This window comes from Chiloscyllium plagiosum, unplaced genomic scaffold (assembly GCF_037043375.1).
Source record: "Chiloscyllium plagiosum isolate Xiang-an unplaced genomic scaffold, Cpla_swu_hap1 HiC_scaffold_10, whole genome shotgun sequence".
Taxonomy (NCBI): domain Eukaryota; kingdom Metazoa; phylum Chordata; class Chondrichthyes; order Orectolobiformes; family Hemiscylliidae; genus Chiloscyllium; species Chiloscyllium plagiosum.
In genome coordinates this window covers 62,088,629-62,111,569 of record NW_028270148.1, presented here as the reverse complement: position 1 = coordinate 62,111,569, position 22,941 = coordinate 62,088,629, and the positions used below count along the sequence as shown (strand labels likewise).

At 41.9% G+C, this 22,941-nt stretch overlaps 1 protein-coding gene across 2 annotated transcripts in view; it reads left to right on the top strand.

Moving 5' to 3' along the window:
• The window catches only part of LOC122552879 (ribosomal protein S6 kinase alpha-5-like), a 128,621-nt gene that overhangs the window by 59,966 nt on the left and 45,714 nt on the right, over window positions 1–22,941 (top strand). For both annotated transcript variants that reach the window (XM_043695994.2, XM_043695995.2), the window contains 4 exons: window positions 5,158–5,376; window positions 16,708–16,823; window positions 16,981–17,088; window positions 17,247–17,330. In XM_043695994.2, the coding sequence (XP_043551929.1) occupies window positions 5,158–5,376; window positions 16,708–16,823; window positions 16,981–17,088; window positions 17,247–17,330 (527 nt within the window). The remainder of the gene's footprint in view (window positions 1–5,157; window positions 5,377–16,707; window positions 16,824–16,980; window positions 17,089–17,246; window positions 17,331–22,941) is intronic.

The following is a 22,941-nucleotide window of genomic DNA, read 5'->3' as shown; positions in this document are numbered from 1 at the left end:
TGTTCAGGCATGTTATGACAACTACCATTGCACCAAAGAACTCCTGAAATTAACTGTGTAAACTGATTGCTAGAATTACAAATTACAATGAATCTATTAATGAGGTAAAACATATGTTTTTACACAAGAATTTAACATTGCATATCTGCAATAAAACAGACGTTTGCTCCTTAACAGTACACCATTATTGTTATAAACATACGGTGTTGAAGAGTAGATTGCATGTCGATTCTTGGTAGCAGCTCTTTGTATTTTGTGTTTCTGATGTTTGCATTGGTGTAGATGGAGTTTGAAAGCTAAATGCTTTTCCCAAAATGTACAAACAAAGGAGAATGAAATCACATTTCCCTTATGCTGCCTTATAAATTCAAGCGTGACAGTGACCGTGTTAGTTTGTGCAGCATACTAAAGATCTAGCAACTCCGACTTTGTGACCTATGAGAAATTCTAACATACTTATTATATAAACATAGAAAGAGGCCATTCGGCCGATCGTCCAACTTAACAGCCTAATCCAACTTTCTCTCAGTGACCTTTGATCCTATGTGCTCCAAGTGCTATATCTAGCTGATTCTTGCTCTATAGCTGATTCAATGTTTTGGCATCAACTACTTCCTGTGGTAATGAATTCCACAGGCTCACCACTCCTTTGGGTGAAGAAATGTCTCTTCATCTCTGTTCTAAGTGATCCACCCTGAATCTTCAGACTGTGACCCCTGGTTCTGAACCCACCCACCATTGGGAACATCTCCCTGCATCTACCCTGTCTACTCCTATTAGAATTTTAAAAGTTTTTGAGATCCCCCTCACTGGTCTGAACTCGAGCGAAAACAATCCTAACCTAGTCAATCTCTCCACATACCTCAGTCCCGCCATCCCTGGAATCAGCCTTTTAAACCTTCACTGTGATGAAAGTGCTTAAGAAGGCTAACATACCATTTGCCTTCTTTACCACCTGCTCCACCTGCATGCCTATCTACCCTCTGTCTTCTTCCAGCCAGCCAACTCCTAATCCAAACCTCCAACTCACCCTCAATGCCATACCTCCGTATTTTTTGCAGTAGTCTACCATGGGGAACCTTATCAAACGCCTTACTAAAATCCATATACACCACATCTACTGCTTTCCCCTCGTCCACCTCCTTAGTCACCTTCTCAAAGAATTCAATAAGGTTTGTGAGGCACGACCTGCCCTTCACAAAACCATGCTGACTATCCTTGATCACATTATTCCTATCCAGATGTTCATAAATCCTATCCCTTACAATTCTCTCTAAGATTTTACCCACAACAGAAGTGAGACTCACCGGCCTATAGTTACTAGGGTTATCCCTACTCCCCTTCTTAAACAAGGGAACCACATTTGCTAGCCTCCAATCTTCTGGCACTACTCCTGTAGACAACGAGGACATAAAAATCAAGGCCAATGGCTCTGCAATCTCCTCCCTTGCTTCCCAGAGAATCCTAGGATAAATGCCATCAGGCCCAGGGGACTTATCTATTTTCACCCTTTCCAGGATTTCCAACACCTCTTCTCTACATACCTCAAAAGCCATCCATTCTACTTAATTGTGACTCGGTACTCACATCGACAACAATGTCCTGTTCCTGAGTGAATACTGACGAAAAGTATTCATTCAGTGTCTCCCCAATCTCGTCAGCCTCCACACGCAACTTCCCACTACTATCCTTGACTGGACCTATTCCTACCCTAGTCATTCTTTTATTCCTGACATACCTATAGAAAGCCTTAGGGTTTTCCCTAATCCTACCAACTAAGGACCTTTCATGTCCCCTCCTTGCTGCTCTTAGCTCTCTCTTCAGGTCCTTCCTGGCTACCTTATAACTCTCAATTGCCCCAATTGAACCTTCACGCCTCATCTTTACATAGGCCGCCCTCTTCCATTTAACAAGGGATTCCAATTCCTTATTAAACCACGGCTCCCTCACACGACCCTTTCCTCCCTGCCTGACGGGTACATACTTATCAAGGACACTCAATAGTTGCTCCTTGAACAAGCTCCACATGTCAATTACACCCTTGCCTTGAAGCTTACTTTTCCAGGCCACACATCCTAAGTCATGCCTCACCGCATCATAATTTCCCTGCCCCCAGCTATAACTCTTGCCCTGTAGTGCACTCTTATCCCTCTCCATCACTAGAGTAAAAGTCACCGAATTGTGGTCACTGTCCCCAAAGTGCTCACCTACCTCTAATTCTAACACCTGGCCTGGTTCATTACCCAGAACCAAATCCAGTATGGCCTCACCTCTTGTTGGCCTATCTACATATTGTGTCAGGAAACCCTCCTGCACACATTGGACAAACACTGACCCATCTAACGAGCTTGAGCTATAGCTTTCCCAATCAATATCAGGAAAGTTAAAGTCCCCCATAACAACCACCCTATTACTTTCACTCTTCTCTTGAATCATCCTCGCAATCCTTTCTTCTACGTTTCTAGGACTATTAGGGGGCCTGTAAAAAACTCCTAACAGGGTGACCTCACCTTTCCTATTCCTAACCTCAGCCCAAACTACCTCTGATGGCGAGTCTTCATCCATCGTCCTTTCCACAGCTGTAATACTATCTTTGACAAGCAATGCCACACCTCCCCCTCTTTTGCCCCCACCTCTGACCCTACTAAAACATTTAAACCCTGGAACTTGCAACAGCCAATCCTGTCCCTGTTCTACCCATGTCTCCGTAATAGCCACAACATCGAAGTCCCAGGTACCAACCCACGCTGCAAGTTCACCTACCTTATTTCGTATACTTCTTGCATTGAAGTATACACACTTCAAGCCACTTCCCTGTTTACAGGCACCCTCCTTTGAAAATGATGCCATGTTCCTAACCTCCCTACACTCCAGGTCCTGCACCCTAAAGCTACAGTCTGGGTTCCCATGCCCCTGCAGAGTTAGTTTAAACCCCCCCCCAAGAGCACTAGCAAACCTCCCACCAAGGATACTGGTGCCCCTCTGGTTCAGGTGCAGACCATCCTGTTTATAGAGGTCCCACCTTCCCCAGAAAGAACCCCAGTTATCCAAATACCGGAATCCCTCCCTCCTGCACCATCCCTGTAGCCACGCATTTAACTGTTCTCTCTCCCTATTCCTCGACTCTCTATCACGTGGCACGGGTAACAAACCAGAGACAACAACTCTGTTCGTTCTAACTCTGAGCTTCCAACCTAGCTCCCTGAAAGCCTGTCTAACATCCTCAGCGCTCCTCCTACCTATGTCATTGGTGCCAATGTGGACCACGACTTCAGGCTGCTCCCCCTCCCCCTTAAGGACCCGGAAAACACGATCAGAGACGTCACATACCCTTGCACCTGGGAGGCAACATACCAAACGTGAGTCTCTCTCGTTCCCACAAAACCGCCTATCTGTGCCCCGAACTATTGAGTCCCCAATTACTATTGCTCTGCTCTTCTCCACCCTTCCCTTCTGAGTAACGGGGACAGGCTCCGTGCCAGAGGCCTGAGCCCCGTTACTTACCCCTGCTAAGTCGTCCCCCCACAAGTATCCAAAACGGTATACTTGTTCTTGAGGGGAACGGCCGCAGGGGGTCCCTGCACTGGCTGCTTCCTCCCAGTCCCCCTCACTGTCACCCATCTAGCTGCCATCTTTGGAGTTACTACTTCCCTAAAGCTCCGATCTATGACCCCCTCTGCCTCCCGAATGATCCTAAGTTCATCCAACTCCAGCTCCAGTTCCCTAACGCGGTCTTGGAGGAGCTGGAGATGGGTGCACTTCCTGCAAGTGTAATCAGCAGGGACGTCCATGGCATCCCTCACCTCAAACATGTTGCAAGAGGAACATTGCACTGCCTTCACTGCCATCCCTCTGAAAGTAACGTTTTATATATAAAAAAAAACTGGGTCTAAAGAATACAACAAGCAAAATGCAGCACTTACCTACTTACCACAACGCGTCTTATTATTTAGGTTAGAGGAGGAGGGCGGGTGGGAGGCACTACGTCCGTAGTGCCTCGGGTTCTTCTTCTGCTCGCTTTTATAGGAAAAAACCTTCCCGGCTGCCCCTCCGGTCTTCGTCACTTCCCCCTGCTGCTCCCGCTCTTTCAGTAAAAGAGAGAAAAAAAACACCGCTGCCCGCTACCGGTAAGTAATTTTAAAACAAACAGTCTTACCTTAGCTGCTGCTCGCACTCAAAGTGACCGTTGGCGTCGAAGGGTGAGTATTTATACTCACTGCTTTCCTTCCCAGCTGCCCCTCCGGTCTTCGTCACTTCCCCCTGCTGCTCCCGCTCTTTCTGTAAAAGAGAGAAAAAAAACACCGCTGCCCGCTACCGGTAAGTAATTTTAAAACAAACAGTCTTACCTTAGCTGCTGCTCGCACTCAAAGTGACCGTTGGCGTCGAAGGGTGAGTATTTATACTCACTGCTTTCCTTCCCGGCTGCCCCTCCGGTCTTCGTCACTTCCCCCTGCTGCTCCCGCTCTTTCTGTAAAAGAGAGAAAAAAAAACACCGCTGCCCGCTACCGGTAAGTAATTTTAAAACAAACAGTCTTACCTTAGCTGCTGCTCGCACTCAAAGTGACCGTTGGCGTCGAAGGGTGAGTATTTATACTCACTGCTTTCCTTCCCAGCTGCCCCTCCGGTCTTCGTCACTTCCCCCTGCTGCTCCCGCTCTTTCTGTAAAAGAGAGAAAAAAAAACACCGCTGCCCGCTACCGGTAAGTAATTTTAAAACAAACAGTCTTACCTTAGCTGCTGCTCGCACTCAAAGTGCAGAGACTCTTCCAGAGTCTACAGAATCCTGGAAGATGACCACCAATGCATCCACGATTTCAAGAGTCACTTCAGTAAGTAATCTGGGATGTAGATTATCAGGCCCTGTGGATTTATCCGCCTTCAATCCCCTCAATTTTCCCAGCACCGTTTATCTACTAGTATAGATCTCCCTCAGCTCTTCCCTCTCACTAAATCTTGCATTCTCCAACATTTCTGGTATCCTCCTTTGTGAAGACAGTACCAAAGTATGTATTCAGTTGCTCAGAACAGCACAAGAAGTAAGATTTTGTGCCAATCTTTATAATGTTTAAAAATTTTAAATAGCAATCAACTGTTGAGAGAAAATAATGCTTTACAATTAATAACGTCTTTATTCTTGTGTTTTATTATACTTTTGCAGCATATGGGAAAGTTTTCCTGGTTAGAAAAATTACTGGTCATGATGCAAACAAACTCTATGCAATGAAAGTGCTTAAGAAGGCTTCCATTGTACAAAAAGCAAAAACAACTGAGCACATCAAGACAGAACGGCAAGTGTTAGAACATATTCGACAGTCTCCTTTTCTGGTCACGTTGCACTATGCCTTCCAAACCGACACCAAGCTTCATCTTATACTAGGTAATAGCTTTTGTCACTGCCTTTTAAAATATCTACATCTATGTTTTGTGCATTTTCATTTCTTCCCCAATCCTTTGTTTTACAATTGCATTGTGGGGTACATTAACAGCAGTGAAGTGATTCCTTAGTACTCCAGTACATTCTATTTTAAATATTGATAATTCTTCAGTTGAATTGAATGATTTACTGTCACTTGCATTAAACAAATAAATACAGTGAAGAGTATGATGTGTTGTCATGGTCTGGTGCTAATTTGATTTACAGAAAATATTAAAATATAACTTAAATATAACTTAAAACAGACTTCTTCCTCCCTTCTTGTGCTCTGCTTGGCACTGGGAGGTGTCTCCACAACAGGCTCCATGCCCAACAACACTCTGCTTTGCATCCATTCCTGGAATCCCACTCTGGGGCCACAACTGCTGTCACTGTTGCGCCACCAGGAGCACCACACTGGGCCTACCACATTGCCACTAATGCAACCACTGCTCCTGTCAATCTGCTGGGAGTACCGATTCAGGCCCCCCACATTGCTGCAGCTGATCAATGCCAACTGCAGATGCTGTCGCCTTCGCTGACTGCATAAGCTGGCCTGCTGTTGCTGCCATTGCCATCTTGAAAACTGGAGAAGCAGGAGGTTGGAATAACTCAGCAGGTTGCTGTGTTATTCCAGCCTCCTGCTTGTCTACTTTGGATTCCAGCATCTGCAGTTTTTTTTTGTATCTAATCTTGAAAACTGGTGTTGCTGACACTGCCTTGAGTCCTGCGCTTCGCCTATCAAAATCGAAGTCAACACACTCCACACCATCTCATGCAGCTGGGCCCAGGCTTGCTGCTGTTGCAAGTTCTCAGAGGGCTCAGTCTCCTCCACCCTAGCTCACTGTCCCCAAGGAGCCTACTCCTGCCACTGCTGCTCATGCTTGGGAGGCTGGGCCCACTCTTTCTCTGCCAAAGATGTTGAAAAGGCATCCAAAGCGGGGGAAAAAAGCAGAAGAAAAGAGCAAAAGTCAAAAAACAAAACAGACAGAAGCAGGCGAGCTCACGAGCTCTGACACCGTACCACTACTCCTCCACCATCTTGCTTACAATGCTATTCTTCATATTATATTATGGCCCAGATTCTTTTGTTATTTTGCAGTCTATACTACATCTTCAGTCAAAGATATTCTGCCTTATATTAGACATGGGAAGGGAGAGCAAATTGGGGTGGAAGGCCTTTTCAATTGACCTTTGCACATCTTTTAGTAATCAATTGTGACAAAAACAGAAATTGCTGGATAAACATGACAGGTCTGGCAACATCTGTGGAGAGAAATCACAGTTCATGGTTTTGGTTTCAATGACCCTTCTTCAGAACACTGGACTTGAAATATTAACTCCGCTTTCTCTCCATAGATGTTACCAGACCTGCTGAGTTTCTCCATCAGTTTCTGTTTTTGTTTTAGATTTCCAACTTCTGCAGTTCTTTGTTTTAATCAAGGTGGTGTTTTAATCATTGCTTTTGGAATTGGTCACTGCGTTACTTTCTTAACTGAAGAATAATGCTGGGCAGAGGCCAAAACCAAACAGTGCATGTAAAAATACATATTTGAGCATTAAGAATTTACATGAGGAAACAGGTTATATCACTTTCTGACATTGCAGCTTCATTAAAGTGTTACTGTGATGGAACTGAGATTTTTATTTCCATAAAGCAATTAGTTATTTAGAGATAAGATGTGTGCCTAAGCTAAAAAACCCAACAAGATATTTACCATATGGCTTTCTTCCAGGGCATTTTTACTCTGATGAATTGCGTGTAATGTAATGATGTCTAATGAAGAAATAAGAAATTTCCTAATAGATGTGGGTAGGTTAGATAAATGTGCCAAAATTTAGCAGGTGAAGTTTGATGTGAATGAGTGTTAGGTTATCCATTTTGGCCAAAGGAATGGAAAGGCAACTTATCATCTAAATGGAGAGAAATTTCAGAGTGCTTTAATGCAGAAGGATCTGGGTGATTTCATGCATGAAGCGTAGAAAACTGCTATGAGCATACAGAGGTAATAAGAAAACCAAATGGAATTTTGTCATTTATTGCTAAAGTAATATTGTATAGACATTAACAAGTGTTGCTACAACTGTACAAAGCATTAGTGAGATTGAACCTGGAGCATTATATACATTTTTGGTCCCCATACTTGAGGAGGGATGTAGTTATATTGGAGGAGGTTCACAAGATTGTTTGCAGAGATGAGACATCTGACTTCTGAAGAGAGATTGGGTGGTTTAAGCCTATACTCTCTGGAGTTTAGAAGAATGAGAGGAGATAAAATTGTGGTATGTAAGATGCTAAAGAGAATTATAAAGAGGACATTGAGCAAGTGTTTCTTCACATGGGGAAATCTGGAACAAGAGGTTATAGTTTTAGGATAAGGAGTAGCAGATTTAAAATGGATGAGGAGAAATTACTTCTCTCAAAGGGTCGTGATTCTGGAATTCACTACGTGAGTGCAGTGCATACTGGGATGTTGAGGAAATTTAAGGCAGAAAATTAATTTAGTAATGGATTGAAGGGTTATGGAGAGCAGGTAGGAAAATGGAGTTGAGCCAAAATGAAATCAGCCATGATTGTATTAAATGGTGGAGTAGGCTTAAGCTGAAATGACTGCATTTGCTCCCAGTTCTTATGAAATTGTGATGTTTGGAATTTTAGATTGTTTTAAAAATAGACACAAGTAAACTTTCGTTCTGTGAAGTTCTTTTTAAACCTAACCGGTCACTATCAAAAATGACTTTCTAAGTGCACCAGTTCCAAGAAGATGTTTGGATTTATGAGAGGCGGATTTAAGCAATTAGCACTTTTAAGCAAATAGCTTTGTTTTGAAATTCAGAGCAGAGAACTGAATTCAGTTCAGAACAGTTTTTATGGGAACCAGTTGAGACTTAGGAGCAGAAGTAGGTCATTCAGCCCTTCAAGTCTACTATGCCATTCAGTAAGATCACGGCTGATCTACTAAATGTCAACATCACTTTCCTTTCATTTCCTTACTGATTTAAAAAAACAGTCTATCTTGACCTTGAATATACTTAATGACCCAGTTTAAACAGGCTTCTGTGGTCAAGAATTCCATAGATTTTCTATCCTCTGAGAGAAGAAACTCCTTTTCATCCCTGTCTTAAATGGATGACCAGTTATTCCAAGATTATGCCTTCTGGTCCTAGACTGTTTCACAAGTGGGAACAATATCTCTGCATTTCTCTTATTAAGTCCTCTAAGGTAGAGGTATAATTTCTGAGAATTTGAGTTTCTTTATAATGATAAGAAGCAATTTGAAAATTTGGTTTGTTGTTTGTATTAAAATCTTATTTTCTATTTCTGTATTCCTTAGTTTGTTTTTTTATATTCATTCACTCTCTTCTGTGTAAATTTATGTTTTGTTGATTTAAATAAAATCTACAGCCTTGTGTGAATATGTTTCAGTAACTAACTGCCATGAAACCGAACTAAAAATAAATTAAGCAAACGATCTATCAAGACAAGGTTTCACTCTGACTTTCTAGTAGTACCATCGGGTGGGATCAGTAATCTGCAAAGCCTTTGGAGGCTTTGATATTTGGGTGAACTTTGTGATTTATGTACAAGGGTGAGGAAGTGATGATACTATTCTATTTATATTCAAATAAATGTAATCCAAACATTATTTCCAAAAATATAACCAAACTGAAAAGAATAACAAGCTTATAGAATACACAAATAGAAAAGTAATTTCAGTATTGATAAGTGTAAGGTGATGAATTTTGAAAAGTGAATAATATCAGTTAATCTTTGGAAAGTAAGCTGTTGATTTTTGCCATGACAAAGATGCTGTCAGTTGTAGCAAAAATCAAGTACATTGCCAAATAGCAGATGTCCCAATGCCAAATTTGATAATTCCTACTTTTGTGGAAGCTGAAATGGGGGGGGGGGGATGTTACCTTTCAGCTTTTGTCATTTTATAATTTGACACTGTCATCTTTCACATTACCTGTATGCACCATTGCATACTCTTAGTCTCATCCACAAATTTTAATATTGTACTTCCAATTCCCAAGTCTACCTCATTCACATAACACACAAACTCACATGCTCTGCCAATCAAAGTATCTACCTTTAACCCTAGCGCTTGGTTTTCTGTTTTGCAGCTAGTTTGTTTGAGTTTATAAATGCCAAATGATGGGGACAAATGTAAAAATATTGCATGCACAAATATTTAGTGGAAGCAGCTATCTCTACTCTGATGTCATTTTGGTGGCCTGTGTGCCTGAAACATGGCAGGAGCAGGTTTGAACTTTATGGAATTGTTTGGAAGGACAGTCTTTGGAAGAAAGTCGTTTGGATTTTTTTTTGAAAAGCATTCCTTGCTATTTAGTTCTGTTGACATAGGCCTGAAGGCAACCATCATTGGATTAGTTGTATGTTATAGGGGATGCAATGACCTAGTGGCATTATCACTGGACTAATCCAGAGACCCATGTAATGTTCTGGGGACCTAGGTTCGAATCTTGCCATGGCAGATGGTGGAATTTGAATTCAATACATATCTGGAATTAAGAGTCTAATGATGAAGAGACCATGAATCCATTGCCAATTGTCAGGAAAAGCCAATCTGGTTCACTGATGTCCTTTAGGGAAGGAAACTGCCATCCTTACCTGGTCTGGCCTGCATGCGACTCCAGACCCACAGTAATGTGGTTGACTCTTAACAATTAGAGATGGGCAATAAATGCTGGCCTAGCCAGCGACACCCTCATCCTGTGAATGAATAAAAAAAAGACTAATTTTGCAACTTTCTAGTATCACAGTAAGGCATACCATTTCACAGTTTGACTGGCACCTATTAGTGGTTATAGATTCTTTGAAGTGGGATTATAACTTCCAGTCCTTATTTTTAGAACAGATTGTGCATCTGAATTAAAATGGTGTAAGACTTTGCGCGTTTGAAGTTATGTAAATGCAAGTGTTTTTTTGAATATGGTGAAGTCTGCACACTTGAATTGCATGCTCTCTCATCTTACCATGGGTCCTGAGGTTTGCCCATGGCTGATGCTAGATATAGTAGGTATAAGGAGAAAAAGATGCTAGATAAGGCATGATTTTGCACCAAGTAGGCATCTGGAGCTGTAAAGAACCTTGGAATAGGTACAGGCTGTCAGTTTACTTGTAGAGTAAAAGATATTATAGGGATAGGTACAGAGGCATAGATTGACATCGGGGATATGAGGGATTTTGGAGGTGGGTACAGAGGTGAAATGATTTCTGTTGGAGAACTGTGTGACTTTGGCATGCTCTCTGCCTCAAGGCAGTGGAATCATTAAAGCAGAGGTAGATTATTGCTGGGCAACAGAATTGCGAGTTATGAGGGTAATTGGGAATGTGAACAGATCAGCCGTGATTTTGTTGAAAGGCGGTGCAAGCTCAAAGGTCTGAAATTTGCACTTTTTGCTCTTATTTCTTATGTTAAATCTCTCATATAGAGGACATGAGGTTGCATGGTTTAGCATGAATAGATTTGGTAGGGTGAGCTGGAAGTGTTTTTTGTTTTTTTATGTATGGACGCAGTGCCGAAGGCCCAAGGCAGCTTTCTGCTCACCCACTTCCAGGTCTATCATCCGCACTTGTTTCAGACGGCATTGCACAATGTTTTGGGAGCTCCATTAACTTGAAACTAAATTTCCAACTTCTGGAGCACACACTCTCTTGGACTGAGTTTGTAGAACTGGAAATATTTCTCCTCTGTGCTCCTGACCCAGGAGGAAAAATTCAGCATCCCCAAGTGGTTCAATGGGATAATAATGGAAGGAAATCTGGAGGCATAGATTCACAAATTATTAAAAGTAATAAACCAGTCAACAAAGCCACAATGTTGGTGTTCATTCTCAGATGATTGGAATTCAAAATCAAAAAAAAATTTAAACTAATATAGAGCATCCACTAGATCACACTTCTGATTGCCATCATGTTCCTCTTCTCTTATGGAGAAAGATTGTGAAAATACATATTATCTTTAGAGGAATGAGAGGTGACTTTGTTGGAATATAAAAGATTCTGAAGTGGCTTATTGACAGGGTATATGTTGAGAGGACACTTCTGGAGGAGTCTAGATCTAGTGGAACAGTTTTAAAGAAGAATCAGTGTTTCTGTTGCAAGATAAAGATGAAAAATCTTTATGGTCATTAATTTGTATAATTCTTTTCCCAGAGGGGATGGCTCATTATATGTGTTCAAGGCAGAATTAGATTTTTGGTCAAGAAGTGAGTCTGGTTATGGAGCTAAAACAAAAAGATGGGACTTAGAGCCATAATCTTATTAAATGGCAGAGCAAACCCCATGAGCTCAGTTTAAACCTGCTCCTCACTGTTGTCTTATGAAAAGGATATAGAAGAACTGCAGGAAATAGGGGAAAAAAGATTTCAAATTTGAAATCCGAAATAAGAAGTTATATCATCAGGAAAGGCTAGACAGGTTGGAACAGTTTTCTCTGAAAAGCAGAAATGTGAAAGTTGTTAAGATAATCTGCAAGCAGAAGTTTGGGAATAAGAGAGCAACAATGGAGAAGACTTCTCTGTACAAGCACTGAAGTAGATAATTTCAATCTAGAAATGGCATTCATAGCAGTAGTCTATCGAAGTGTTACATTATTTGGAGTACTGTAGAAGTAATGAAAAGCATTTTATTATTTGTGTGCTAATCTCCCATGGCAACTGTTACAACACATTGGTGAACCCTTCTGTTAATTAAACCAAACACCCAGAAAAGCTCACCTCACCTTGTAAACTGTTCAAATTGCACTATTTAAAGAACATAATATGAATTTATTCTTCAACTCTAAAAGTGAACACTAAACAACAAATATTCATAACTCTAAGCCCCCTTTCTCTTAGCTGCTTATTATCTACCTCCAACTCTATAGCAATATGCTGTTCCAATAAAACACTTATTAAAGTTACATTAATTTAATTTCAAAACATATAGTGGCTGTCATAGTTGGTGTCTGTCTTCTTCCGCCTGAATATCCTCCTGGGTCTTCGTCTTTTTTTTAACTGTGAAGATGATTCATATGAAAAGGTGTCTTTGATAGAGAGTGTTTCAAATGGTAATTGATCTGTCTGACTTTCAAACTGCCTGCCTATTTTTATATCCCCAACATCAGATCATCAATGTTAGCAAAATAATAAATTTAAACTCGATTTATTTTAGTATCCTGGGCCATAATTAAACAAGTTAAAGTAGAATTGTTGTCAAAACAGCAACCAACTCGGGTATCTATTTCACAGCCAAATGTTACATATTTTCAATTTTTCAGTACATTCAGAGATTGCTAGTTAGTCATATGACAGGTGATCGTAAGCTTTCAGTGCAAAGCAACATTTGTTGTCTCTTAAATGTACAGTACACATCTTCAACTTCATAAAACACCTCCCCTTAAGAAAAAAAATGAAACATCATAATGAAAAGATGGCTTCTTTTTTCTCATTTTTAACCCCACTGCAGTAAAATACATACGACATTAAGTTCATATTAATTTCTGCACAACACTGGAATCTGTCCAATCTTATCTATACTTTATCCTTTAAATCCGCAATAATGCAACTGCTATCACATTTTTACAACCTGCAACATGTATAATTTTTAAATTAAAAGTTTGTAACATAAGACTCCAACGAAATAGTCTCCTATTCTTGTCTTTAAATCATTCCAGGAATGTAAGAGAATTGTGATCTGTGTACACAACTGTCTCCTACACTTTGTTCATCACATGAATATTAAAATGTTGCAAGGCCAGTACCAAGCTCGATAATTCTTTTTCAATGGTCGAGAATTTTCTCTGGTGGGTGTTAAGTTTCTTTAAAAAGTAGCCAATTGGCTGTTCAATTCCATCATCATCTTCCTGCAGCAGTACAGCTCCTATTCCTATACTACTTGCATTGATTGCAACTTTGCAGTGTTTCAAACAATTTGGTGCAACTAAAACTGGTGTGGTGGTTAATACTGCTTTTAAATTGTCAAATGCCTCTTGGCATTGTTCTGTCCACTGAAAGTTTTTGTTGTTATTCAGTAAATTTGTTAGCGGTACCTCCACGCTGCTGAAGTTTGGAACAAACGTACGGTGGAATCTGCTTAGTCCCAAAAATTGGAGCATCTCTTTTTTCTAGGTTGGTCGTGGAAGTTCCTCAATGGCCTTCATCTTGGCATTCCTTGGGGTCAACCTTTCATGATCGATGTTATGACCCAAGAATGTCACCTTTGCCTTCGCGTTGTACAAGTGATTCAAAACCAAGGGCTGAATCATGCATTTGTTTGACTCTGTACAAGTTTCATCAGATTTTATGGAGGGTTAATCACCAAAGCTACTTTGTTACTTGCCTGCAGTTCCTCTAAGATGTGACTCATGTTTGATTTCTGCTCCTTATTACTACACACCTTGCTAACAACTTGCCACTCAGTGGATATCCAGGAATTCACCAGCATCCTTTGCACTTGTGCCAGCTTTAAAACCCCACAGTGCACTTCGACAGACAATGTTAATCCCTACACCATTGACATTTGCCCTGTCATGGCAGATGAGGGCAGTTCACTTCTAGCTTTCCTGGATCCTGGAAGTGCTGCAGGCATGTGGTGCTGCTGTGAGATTTCCTTTCTCCCCAGGGCCAGCAGTGGAGACCATGACACCAGGCCATGCCAGGCTGGTCTGAGATTGTTACCCATGTAAAGCACTATCAGCCTTTTGGAGGAATGCCCAGCAATGTAGGAAGCAAGTCAATGTCCTTCTCCACTCTGCCAGCCAAAGTCGGTCTGATGCCTTGCATTCAGTTTATCTCTGCTGCTGTATCCCCTTCCCACAAAAGCTAATGCTCTACCACTCTTGTTATTGCCTGCAATATCTTTCACTTGCTTTCACCCACTATAACCCCGACACCACTATTCCAGCTTGCCCTCTGCATTAACTTGTGATACCTCCCCATGTGCACCAACAGTAATAGCTATGCCACCCACTTTTGCCTTTGTAATACCTATCTGTCTCTTATTCTATGAAAGTAACAGACAGTAATAGGGTAAAAAGACTTGAGACTAACTGTGATGCCTGTCATTTTCATTCCTCACCTCTTATCCTAACTTTGACTATCCTGAGCAGGCCCTTGTCTAATGCAAGCAGCTCTTGACTTAATTGTTGGGAATTGCTGAGCAAAGGCCTTTGTAAACAATGACTAGTATCCTGGCTTTGTGTCTGCACTAAACAACAAGGCAAAGCAGAAGCGATATGACTGTGGTATCTCTGGTTGAGGGGGACAATGTGTGAAAAGACAAGACAATGTAAAGCAAGAATGCTCTGAGCATTGAAGTAGGGTTAAAGGTAGTGAGTGCTCCGACGGTGAGCTAAGAGCCCACAGCAGCAGCCTGGTCCAATTCATGAATTGGATGCACGTCCCTTAGCACACGCTATTGTTCCTGTAGAATTACAATGATAATTGCTGGTGCAACCCACAATACAGTATTGAAGTGCAGGAGCAACCTATAAGTGCATCAGAGATGTGCAACAAAGGTTCTTTGAAGCTGGCACTTGGATGCCAATGTCCCTAGATGTGAATGCTTGTGCCAGTGATCATGGAGTGTGCCCTGCAATGTTGGTACCTGGTTTTACAACATAGAAGTAGTTCAGAACAAGCAGCAAGTTGAATTCGCCAGGAGCTCACTCTGGTTTCCTTATACTATGTTTTTGTAGATCACAAACATTCATTTAAAGTTAAACCATTTTTAATAAAGTTCTACCGTTAAGGTAAGGTCAGTGACACCCAGGAAACCTGTGGCGTTCGGTTTGTGATCATTTTAAAGGTGGTGTGCACCTGTTGGCTTTGTGCAGTTGTGTGTAATGTCAGCAGTTTTCCTCATTTAGCTGTACAACAAAAAGGGAAGGGAGCAAGAGAATTGACTCTGTCTTGAAGGCTCAGAATGAACAACTGTGAATCAGTGGTGAGGGTATTTGAAGTGATGTCAGGCTCATTGGAGTAGAGGAGGGATCCAGCAGAGGAAGGAAGGTGGGATTAGGAGCATGGAGGAGTGAAGAGAAAAGAGCCTGGTTTTTAGGGTGTAGTGGAGGCAGTGGTGGTGTGAGCAGTCGCTCAAGGTATGGAAATGAGGACCAATGTTGTTGCCCAAATGGGGGTCCATTTTGAATGATGTCTGACTGTTGTTACATGGAGCTTTGAATTCACTTACAATGTTTCAATTGCCCCGGCTGAGAATGTCCTTTACAAGACACAGATAGGAGAGCCAACTCAGGCTGCAAGTTCAACCGTGCCTCAGTGAGTACAAAACCATATGAATATTAAAGCATAGTATTGTTTCTTCCACATTAAAGAAAATGTCAACTTCTCGGTAATGGTTGACACGTATCAAACTATGGTGTGCAAGTCCATTGAATCTCTGTCTAAACTAGCCTCAACAAATAGCAATAATGCATATATGAATGAAGTGAATTTAATGACATACAAAATATTTGAAGTTTAATTTTGATAAACACTTGAGCCACTTTTTGTGCTCTTGCGTTTTAATTTAGTGGCAATGCTGTTGAGCAAGAAACTTGTGGCTGTGATCCACAGGCTCCCTGTTTGACTAGAAGACTCTTTAATAGGCTACCCTTAGATCCAGCATTTTCAGCTACTGCTGGATTTCACGAAAGCTTTGCGTTTAACGTGCATGCTGTTGGCACTTAGAATTTTAACAATAATCACATGGGGAAAGAAAGCAGAAGGAGAGAAGACAGTGCACAGTTCCGGTAGTAATGTCAGAAGGGCCTGTTGGTGAAAAATCCCTGCCGTTATAGTTTAATGTTTAAACGTGCATGTTATTGTGCCACAAGATAAAAAGTAATGTCCAAACTCCAAATGGTATAGGTTACATTAGGGAAATGGATTCATATATATATTTGCAAGAAATCATGATTTTAACCTATAATGTGAACCCTTTTGCTGGATTATTGACTTTTTTTTGTTTCTCTTTGCATACAGTGGTAATTGTTGTTGCACAATTGTGTATCTGTGGTATCCAGAATTCCTTTCAGTTTCTCTACCTTGTCCTCAAATTTGCAGCCTATAATCAAGTGTAATGGCTAATATTTTATATGCTCAACATTGAGGTCAGGCATGAAAATCTGTCTGTCATGAGAATTTATGGCAAGGTCATTAATTTCACAACATGTTCAATTACCTGATGAGATATTGACCAAGTTATATTACATTACAATTTAATTCTAAATACTATAAAGTTTCAAGACTTTTAATTTATAAGTATTGTCCAAATTATTTTTGTAGATTATGTGAATGGTGGTGAGTTGTTTACACATCTATACCAAAGGGAACACTTCACAGAAGAAGACGTTCAAATCTATGCAGGAGAGATTGTGTTAGCACTAGAACACCTTCATCAGGTAAGTGTGATACAGAGAGAAATAGAATTGCCAGTATAATTATTCTAAATATTGTGCCATAATTGTAGAAATCAATGTTACACATCATTAACTAATTCATTAGTTTCTTGAATATCTTTTTCTGAGAAATTAAACTATTTAATGCCTTTAATTGTAGCTTGGCATCATATATCGAGACATCAAGCTGGAAAATATTTTATTGGATGGTGATGGTCATATCGTTTTGACAGACTTTGGACTCAGCAAGGAATTTGTCACTTTTGAGGTAATTCTTGTTTTTTACAAATTGAGTTACTTTGTATTGTTTTGCATTTTCTGACTGTTAGGCAGAGGTGATTGTAAACTTCAAAACCTTACTTAATTTGTTTAGTAATTTTTTTATTGGTTTGCACACTAATTTTACACATTTGCTTTTTGTTTCAGGATGAAAGAACATATTCATTCTGTGGTACCATTGAATATATGGCACCAGAGATTGTTCAAGGAGGAAGTAGTGGCCATGATAAGGTAGAAACATTATTGTTTACCTCAAAAATAAAAGTTAAATTACAAGATTTTTACATTTTTGATTTAGTACACAATATTGTAATTAACAACAATAAATTGAACTACTTTCAACTATCTCTAAATTTTGATCTCCACCACCATTATTTCCTGTATCCATAAATGCCCTCCAAGCAACTGTCTCATTATAAAATCAGCAAAAGTCTATGCAGTTTTGAATTTGAGCCTGAATCACATGCTTGTATTTACTGCAAAATGGTCAGGTGTGAAAAGTCTGTTTCAGCAATGCTGGAGCCCTGTTGGTATTGGTTAACTTAACACAGATTAGGCATTTAATTCAAGATGTTTCACATCTGTGTGACAGAGTGACCAACCAGGTGACAAAGAAAGTGTACATGAGCAATGTAATTTTACTTAAGGTAGATATTAATTTCAGCAGCTAAGAGAAAAGTTTGTGGGTGAACTAATTTGCTTAACTTCTGTGATATTTCTCTAGTGTACTACTGAGATTGCAAAATAGGAGATGGATAGTCTAATGTCATAGCAATTTCATCATATCAACTTTTTTAGTATTGGCCAACCTGTACATGTCTTTAAGATTGATTAGATCTGAAGCTCAGCAGACAGGAGCTAAATCTTCATTTCTTAAAGATGATATGCTGGTATCAAACTGGGTGGTATGTGTAGCTAACTTGATACCAAACTGGGGTATAGTTAACAATGTATTGCACCAAAATAGAAGATGACATAAGCAGTCTTGTAGAGTGGGCAGATATGAAAATGAAATTCAGTATAGTGAACTTATTTCGGTAGGAGAGTGAGGGAACCACATATATTACTTGGATGAGAAACTAGCTTGGGTACAGGAGCAGGAAGATCTAAAAATACAAACAATAAAGATGCCAACCCTCTAACTCAGGACCACCTTCCTAACCTGTAATCTTCTTCCTGACCTCTCCGCCCCCACCCTCACTCCGGCCTATCCCCCTCACCCTCATCTTAACCTCCTTCCACCTATCGCATTTCCAACGCCCCTCCCCCAAGTCCCTCCTCCCTACCTTTTATTTCAGCCTGCTTGGCACAATTTCCTCATTCCTGAAGAAGGGCTCATGCCCGAAACGTCGATTCTCCTGCTCCTTGGATGCTGCCTGACCTGCTGCACTTTTCCAGCCACACATTTTCAGCTCTGATCTCCAGCATCTGCAGTCCTCACTTTCTCCTAACACAAATTGATAACAGTGTAAAGAGTGCAGGCAAAATACTGGAGTTCCTTTATGGAGAAATGGAATATAAAGTTAGAGGGGTGATGTTGGATTAATGTGCAGCTTTGATTAGATCAAACTTGGAAAAGTGATTTTGCTTTGAGTGTCCATAACACACAAGGTATATTGATGCACTGCAAAAAATGCAGAAAATGTTGATAAAACCATTATCAGAATTTGAGAGGTTGCAGCTATCAGAAAAGATTAAATGGCTGGAACTGTTTTTCTCTGGAACAGAGAACTCTGAAGGCCTTTCAAACTATGAAGGATTTGAAATAGTGGATGTTGGAAAAGTGTTACCATTAGTGGTTGTGTTTAAAACAAGGAGTATGCATGAAGGATTGCCACTAACAGAAAGGGGTAATTATGTGGAATGTGCTGTCGTATGAAATAGTTGAAGCAGGTAGATTTGATCCATTTAAGGGGAGGCTTGAAGCGTATTTGTGAGATGAGGAAATGGGATATGACTGCAAGGTGTGAACAATATAATTGTGTGGAGTATAAACACAGGCATAGGTTAGTTGGGTTGAATGGACTGTTTCTGTACTGTAGGTTCTTTGTGGTTAATCCTTTTGTTTTAGATGACATTTGAACTGTTCCAGAATCAGTTGCCAAAATGTGAGTGGTTTAATGACATTGCACAACTTGGGGCAAGGAAAGTATATTCTGGCAATTCATAATTCCTAGAATATACTTTTGTTGCTGCAAGTTGCTGAATGATTTGCACTGCTTTGCCATTAGCTCTTTAAAAATGGCAGTTCTCCATCAATAAACTTCATGAGGTTACACAGTTAACACTAACTGCCCATTAAATTTGCAACAGAACGTTAGGATTTTTTAAAGTAGGATCATTATTTTCATACATGCAGAGCTCTACAGTTTTATATTGGATGTATCGATTTCTTTCTTTCTTCCTTCATGGAATTTGAGCATTGTTGCATGTGTTACCCATTCCTAATTGCGCTTGAGCTGAGAGCAGTTAAGTGCTGGCCAGTATGGATCTGGTGTCCCATGCAAGCCAGATCAGGCAGATTTTCTTTCCTACAGTGAACCAAATGAGTTTTTACAGCAATCAATGATGGTTAGACACTGTAACTGAGGCTAGTTTTAAATGTCATATTTATTGAATTCAGATTCCACCAGTTACCATGGTGGGATTTGAGCTGATGTACTGGGCCTCAGGATTACTTGACCAGTGACACTTTGATTACCTCACTGTCTCCTCTATACATATTGTACAAGTGATGAGTTCATGTAGGTGTTTCTCAGAGATGAAGAAACAATGGTGTAGTGTTTGTCCCTCTTACATATATTTTTGAAGTTTAAGTTGTTCCAAGTGATTACTTCAGTTATATTTGTGCTTAATGTTACTTTTTAGTGTGAATTATTTCAATTGATTAGGAACAGATTATCAAGAAACTATAAAATAGAGGAGGAAACGCAAACAAAGTGGTGAATAATTATCAGTCACTAATTATGTAGTTCCTTTGTGGGAGTGAATGAATGAACTGCTTTGTCATCTTGGCTAAATGGTGTTGGGAAGTTTACATTACACAGGTCCTGATCATAGTTTTCTGTCGCTCGCTCGCCCTCCCTCTGTCGCTCGCTCGCTGCTCTCCCTCTCTCCCTCTGTCTGTTTCTCTCTCTCTCTCTCTCTCCCTCTCTCTCGCCCCCTCAGTGTCCCTCTCTTCCCCCATCTCTCTCTCTCCCCCCTCCATCTCTCTCTCTCTTCCCCCATCTCTCCCATTCTCTCTGTCTGTCTCTCCCTCTCCCTGTCTCTCTTTCTCTCTGTCCGTCTCTCTCTCTCTGTCTGTCTCTCCCTCTCTGTCTGTCTCTCCCTCTCCCTGTCTCTCTCTCTCTGTCTGTCTCTCCCTCCCTGTCTGTCTCTCCCTCCCTGTCTCTCTCCCTCTCCCTCTCCCTGTGTCTCTCCCTCTCCCTCTCCCTGTCCCTCTCTCTGTCTCTCTCTCTCTCCCTGTCTCTCTCCCTCTCCCTGTCTCTCTCTCCCTCCCCCTCCCCCTTTCCTTCTCTCTCTCTCTCTCTCTCTCTCTCTCTCTCTTCCCCCCCCGCTGTCTCTCTCTCTCTCTCCTCTCCCTCGCTCGCTCTCTGTGTCTGTCTGTATCTCTCTCTCTCTCTCTCTCTGTGTGTGTGTGTGTGTGTGTGTGTGTCAGCGTGTGTCTCTCTCTCGGTGTCTCTGTCAGTTTCTATGTCTGTCTTTGTCTCTCTTTCTATCTCTGTCAGCGTGTGTCTTTGTCTCTCTCTCTCTCTCTCTCAGTCACACTCACACACACACACTCACTGTTTGTATCTCTGTGTGACTGTCTGTCTATGTGGCTCTCTTTCTCTATATCTATGTCTCTCTCTGTGTGTGTCTCTCTGTCTTGCTCTCACTCTCTCTGTCTGTGTGTGTCTCTCTCCCTGTGTGTGTCTCTCTCTCTGTCAGTGTGTGTGTCTCTGTATCTCTCCGTCTGTCTGTCTCTCTCTCTCTCTCCCTCTGTGTCTGTGTGTATCTCTCTCTGTGTCTGTCTCTCTCTGTCTGTGTGTCTCTCTCTCTCTCTCTCTCTCTGTATGTAAGTGTGTCTCTCTCTGTCTGTGTCTCTCTCTGCATCTGTGTATGTCTCTCTCTCCCTGTGTCTGTCTGTCTCTCCCTGTCTGTCTGTGTGTGTGTGTGTGTGTCTCTGTCTCCCTGTCTCTTTCCCCTCTCTCTCTCTCTGTCTGTCTCTCTCTCTCTCTCTGTCGCTCGCTCTCTCTCACTCGCTCTCTCTGTGTCTGTCACGCTCTATCTCTCGCTGTCCGTTGCGCGCTCTCTCTCTCTCGCTCTCCGTCGCGCGCTCTCTCTCTCTCGTTCTCCGTCGCGCGCTCTCTCTCTCGCTCTCCGTCTCGGGCTCACTCTCTCTCGATCTCTTTCGCTCTGTGTCTGTGTGTCTCTCTCTGTCTGTCTCACTCTCTATCTCTCTATGTCTCTCTCTCTCTCCCTCTCTCTGTGTCTGTCTCCCCCTGTGTCTATGTGTGTGTCTCTCTCTCCCCCTGTGTCTGTGTGTGTATCTCTGTCTGTCTGTCTCTCTCTCTCTCTGCCTTTCTCTCTCTGTGTCTATGTGTGTGTGTCTGTCTCTCTCACTCTCTGGCTCTCTCTCGCTCTCTCTGTGTCTGTCACACACTCTCTCTCTTCCTCTGTGTCTGTGTGTCTCTCTCTCTCTGTGTTTCTGTCTCTCCCTCTCTCTCTGTGTCCTGTCTGTCTCTGTGTGTGTGTGTCTCTCTCTCTCTCTGCATCTGTCTCTCTCTCTCTGTGTCTGTGTACATCTCTCCCTCTGTGTCTGTCTCTCTGTGTGTGTCTGTCTGTGTATGTCTCTCTCCCTGTGTCTGTGTGTCTCTCAATGTGTGTTTGTGTGTGTGTGTGTGTGTGTCTCTCTCTCTCTTTCTCTCTGTGTCTGTCTGTCTCTCTCTTTTTCTCTCTGCCTCTCTATCTGTCTGTCTGTGTGTATGTGTCTCTCTCCGTGTCTGTCTGTCTCTCTCTCTGTGGCTCTCTGCTCTCTCTCTCTCTCTGTCTCGCTCGCCCGCTCGCTGTCTCTCTGCCTGTGTGTGTGTCACTCTGCCTGTGTGTGTGTCACTCTGCCTGTGTGTGTGTCACTCTGCTGTGTGTGTGTCTCTCTGCCTGTGTGTGTGTCTCTCTGCCTGTCTCGCTCTCTCTGCCTGTCTCGCTCTCTCTGCCTGTCTCGCTCTCTTGCTCGCACGCGCTCTCTCTCTCTCTTGCTTACGCGCTGTCTCTCTCTCTCGCTCACCGCGCTCTCTCTCGCTCGCTCGTGCGCTCTCTCTCTCTCTCTCTCGCGTGCTCTCTCTCCTCTCGCGCGCGCTCTCTCTCTCGCTCGCGCGCTCTCTCGCTCGCGCGCTCTCTTTCTCTTGCTCTCTGTGTCCCTGTCTCTCACTCTGTCTGTCTCTCACTCTGTCTGTCTCTCACTCTGTCTGTCTCTCACTCTGACTGTCTCTCACTCGACTGTCTCTCACTCTGACTGTCTCTCACTCTGACTGTCTCTCACTCTGACTGTCTCTCCCTCTGACTGTCTCTCTCTCTGACTGTCTCTCTCTCTGTCTGTCTCTCTCTCTGCCTCTCTGTCTGTATCTCTGTGTCTGTGTCAGTCTCTCTCTCTCTCTCTCTCTCTCTCTCTGTGTCTGCTTGTCTCACCCACTATCTGTGTTTGTCTGTCTGTCTCTCTCTCTCTCTGTGTCTCACTTTCTTTGTCTCTTTCAGTCTGTCCCTCTGTCTGTCACTTGCTCTCTCTATCTCTGCGTCTGTACCTGTATCTCTCTTTCTCCATCTGTCTCTCTGTGTCAGTCTGTGTGTCGTCTCTCTCTCTGTC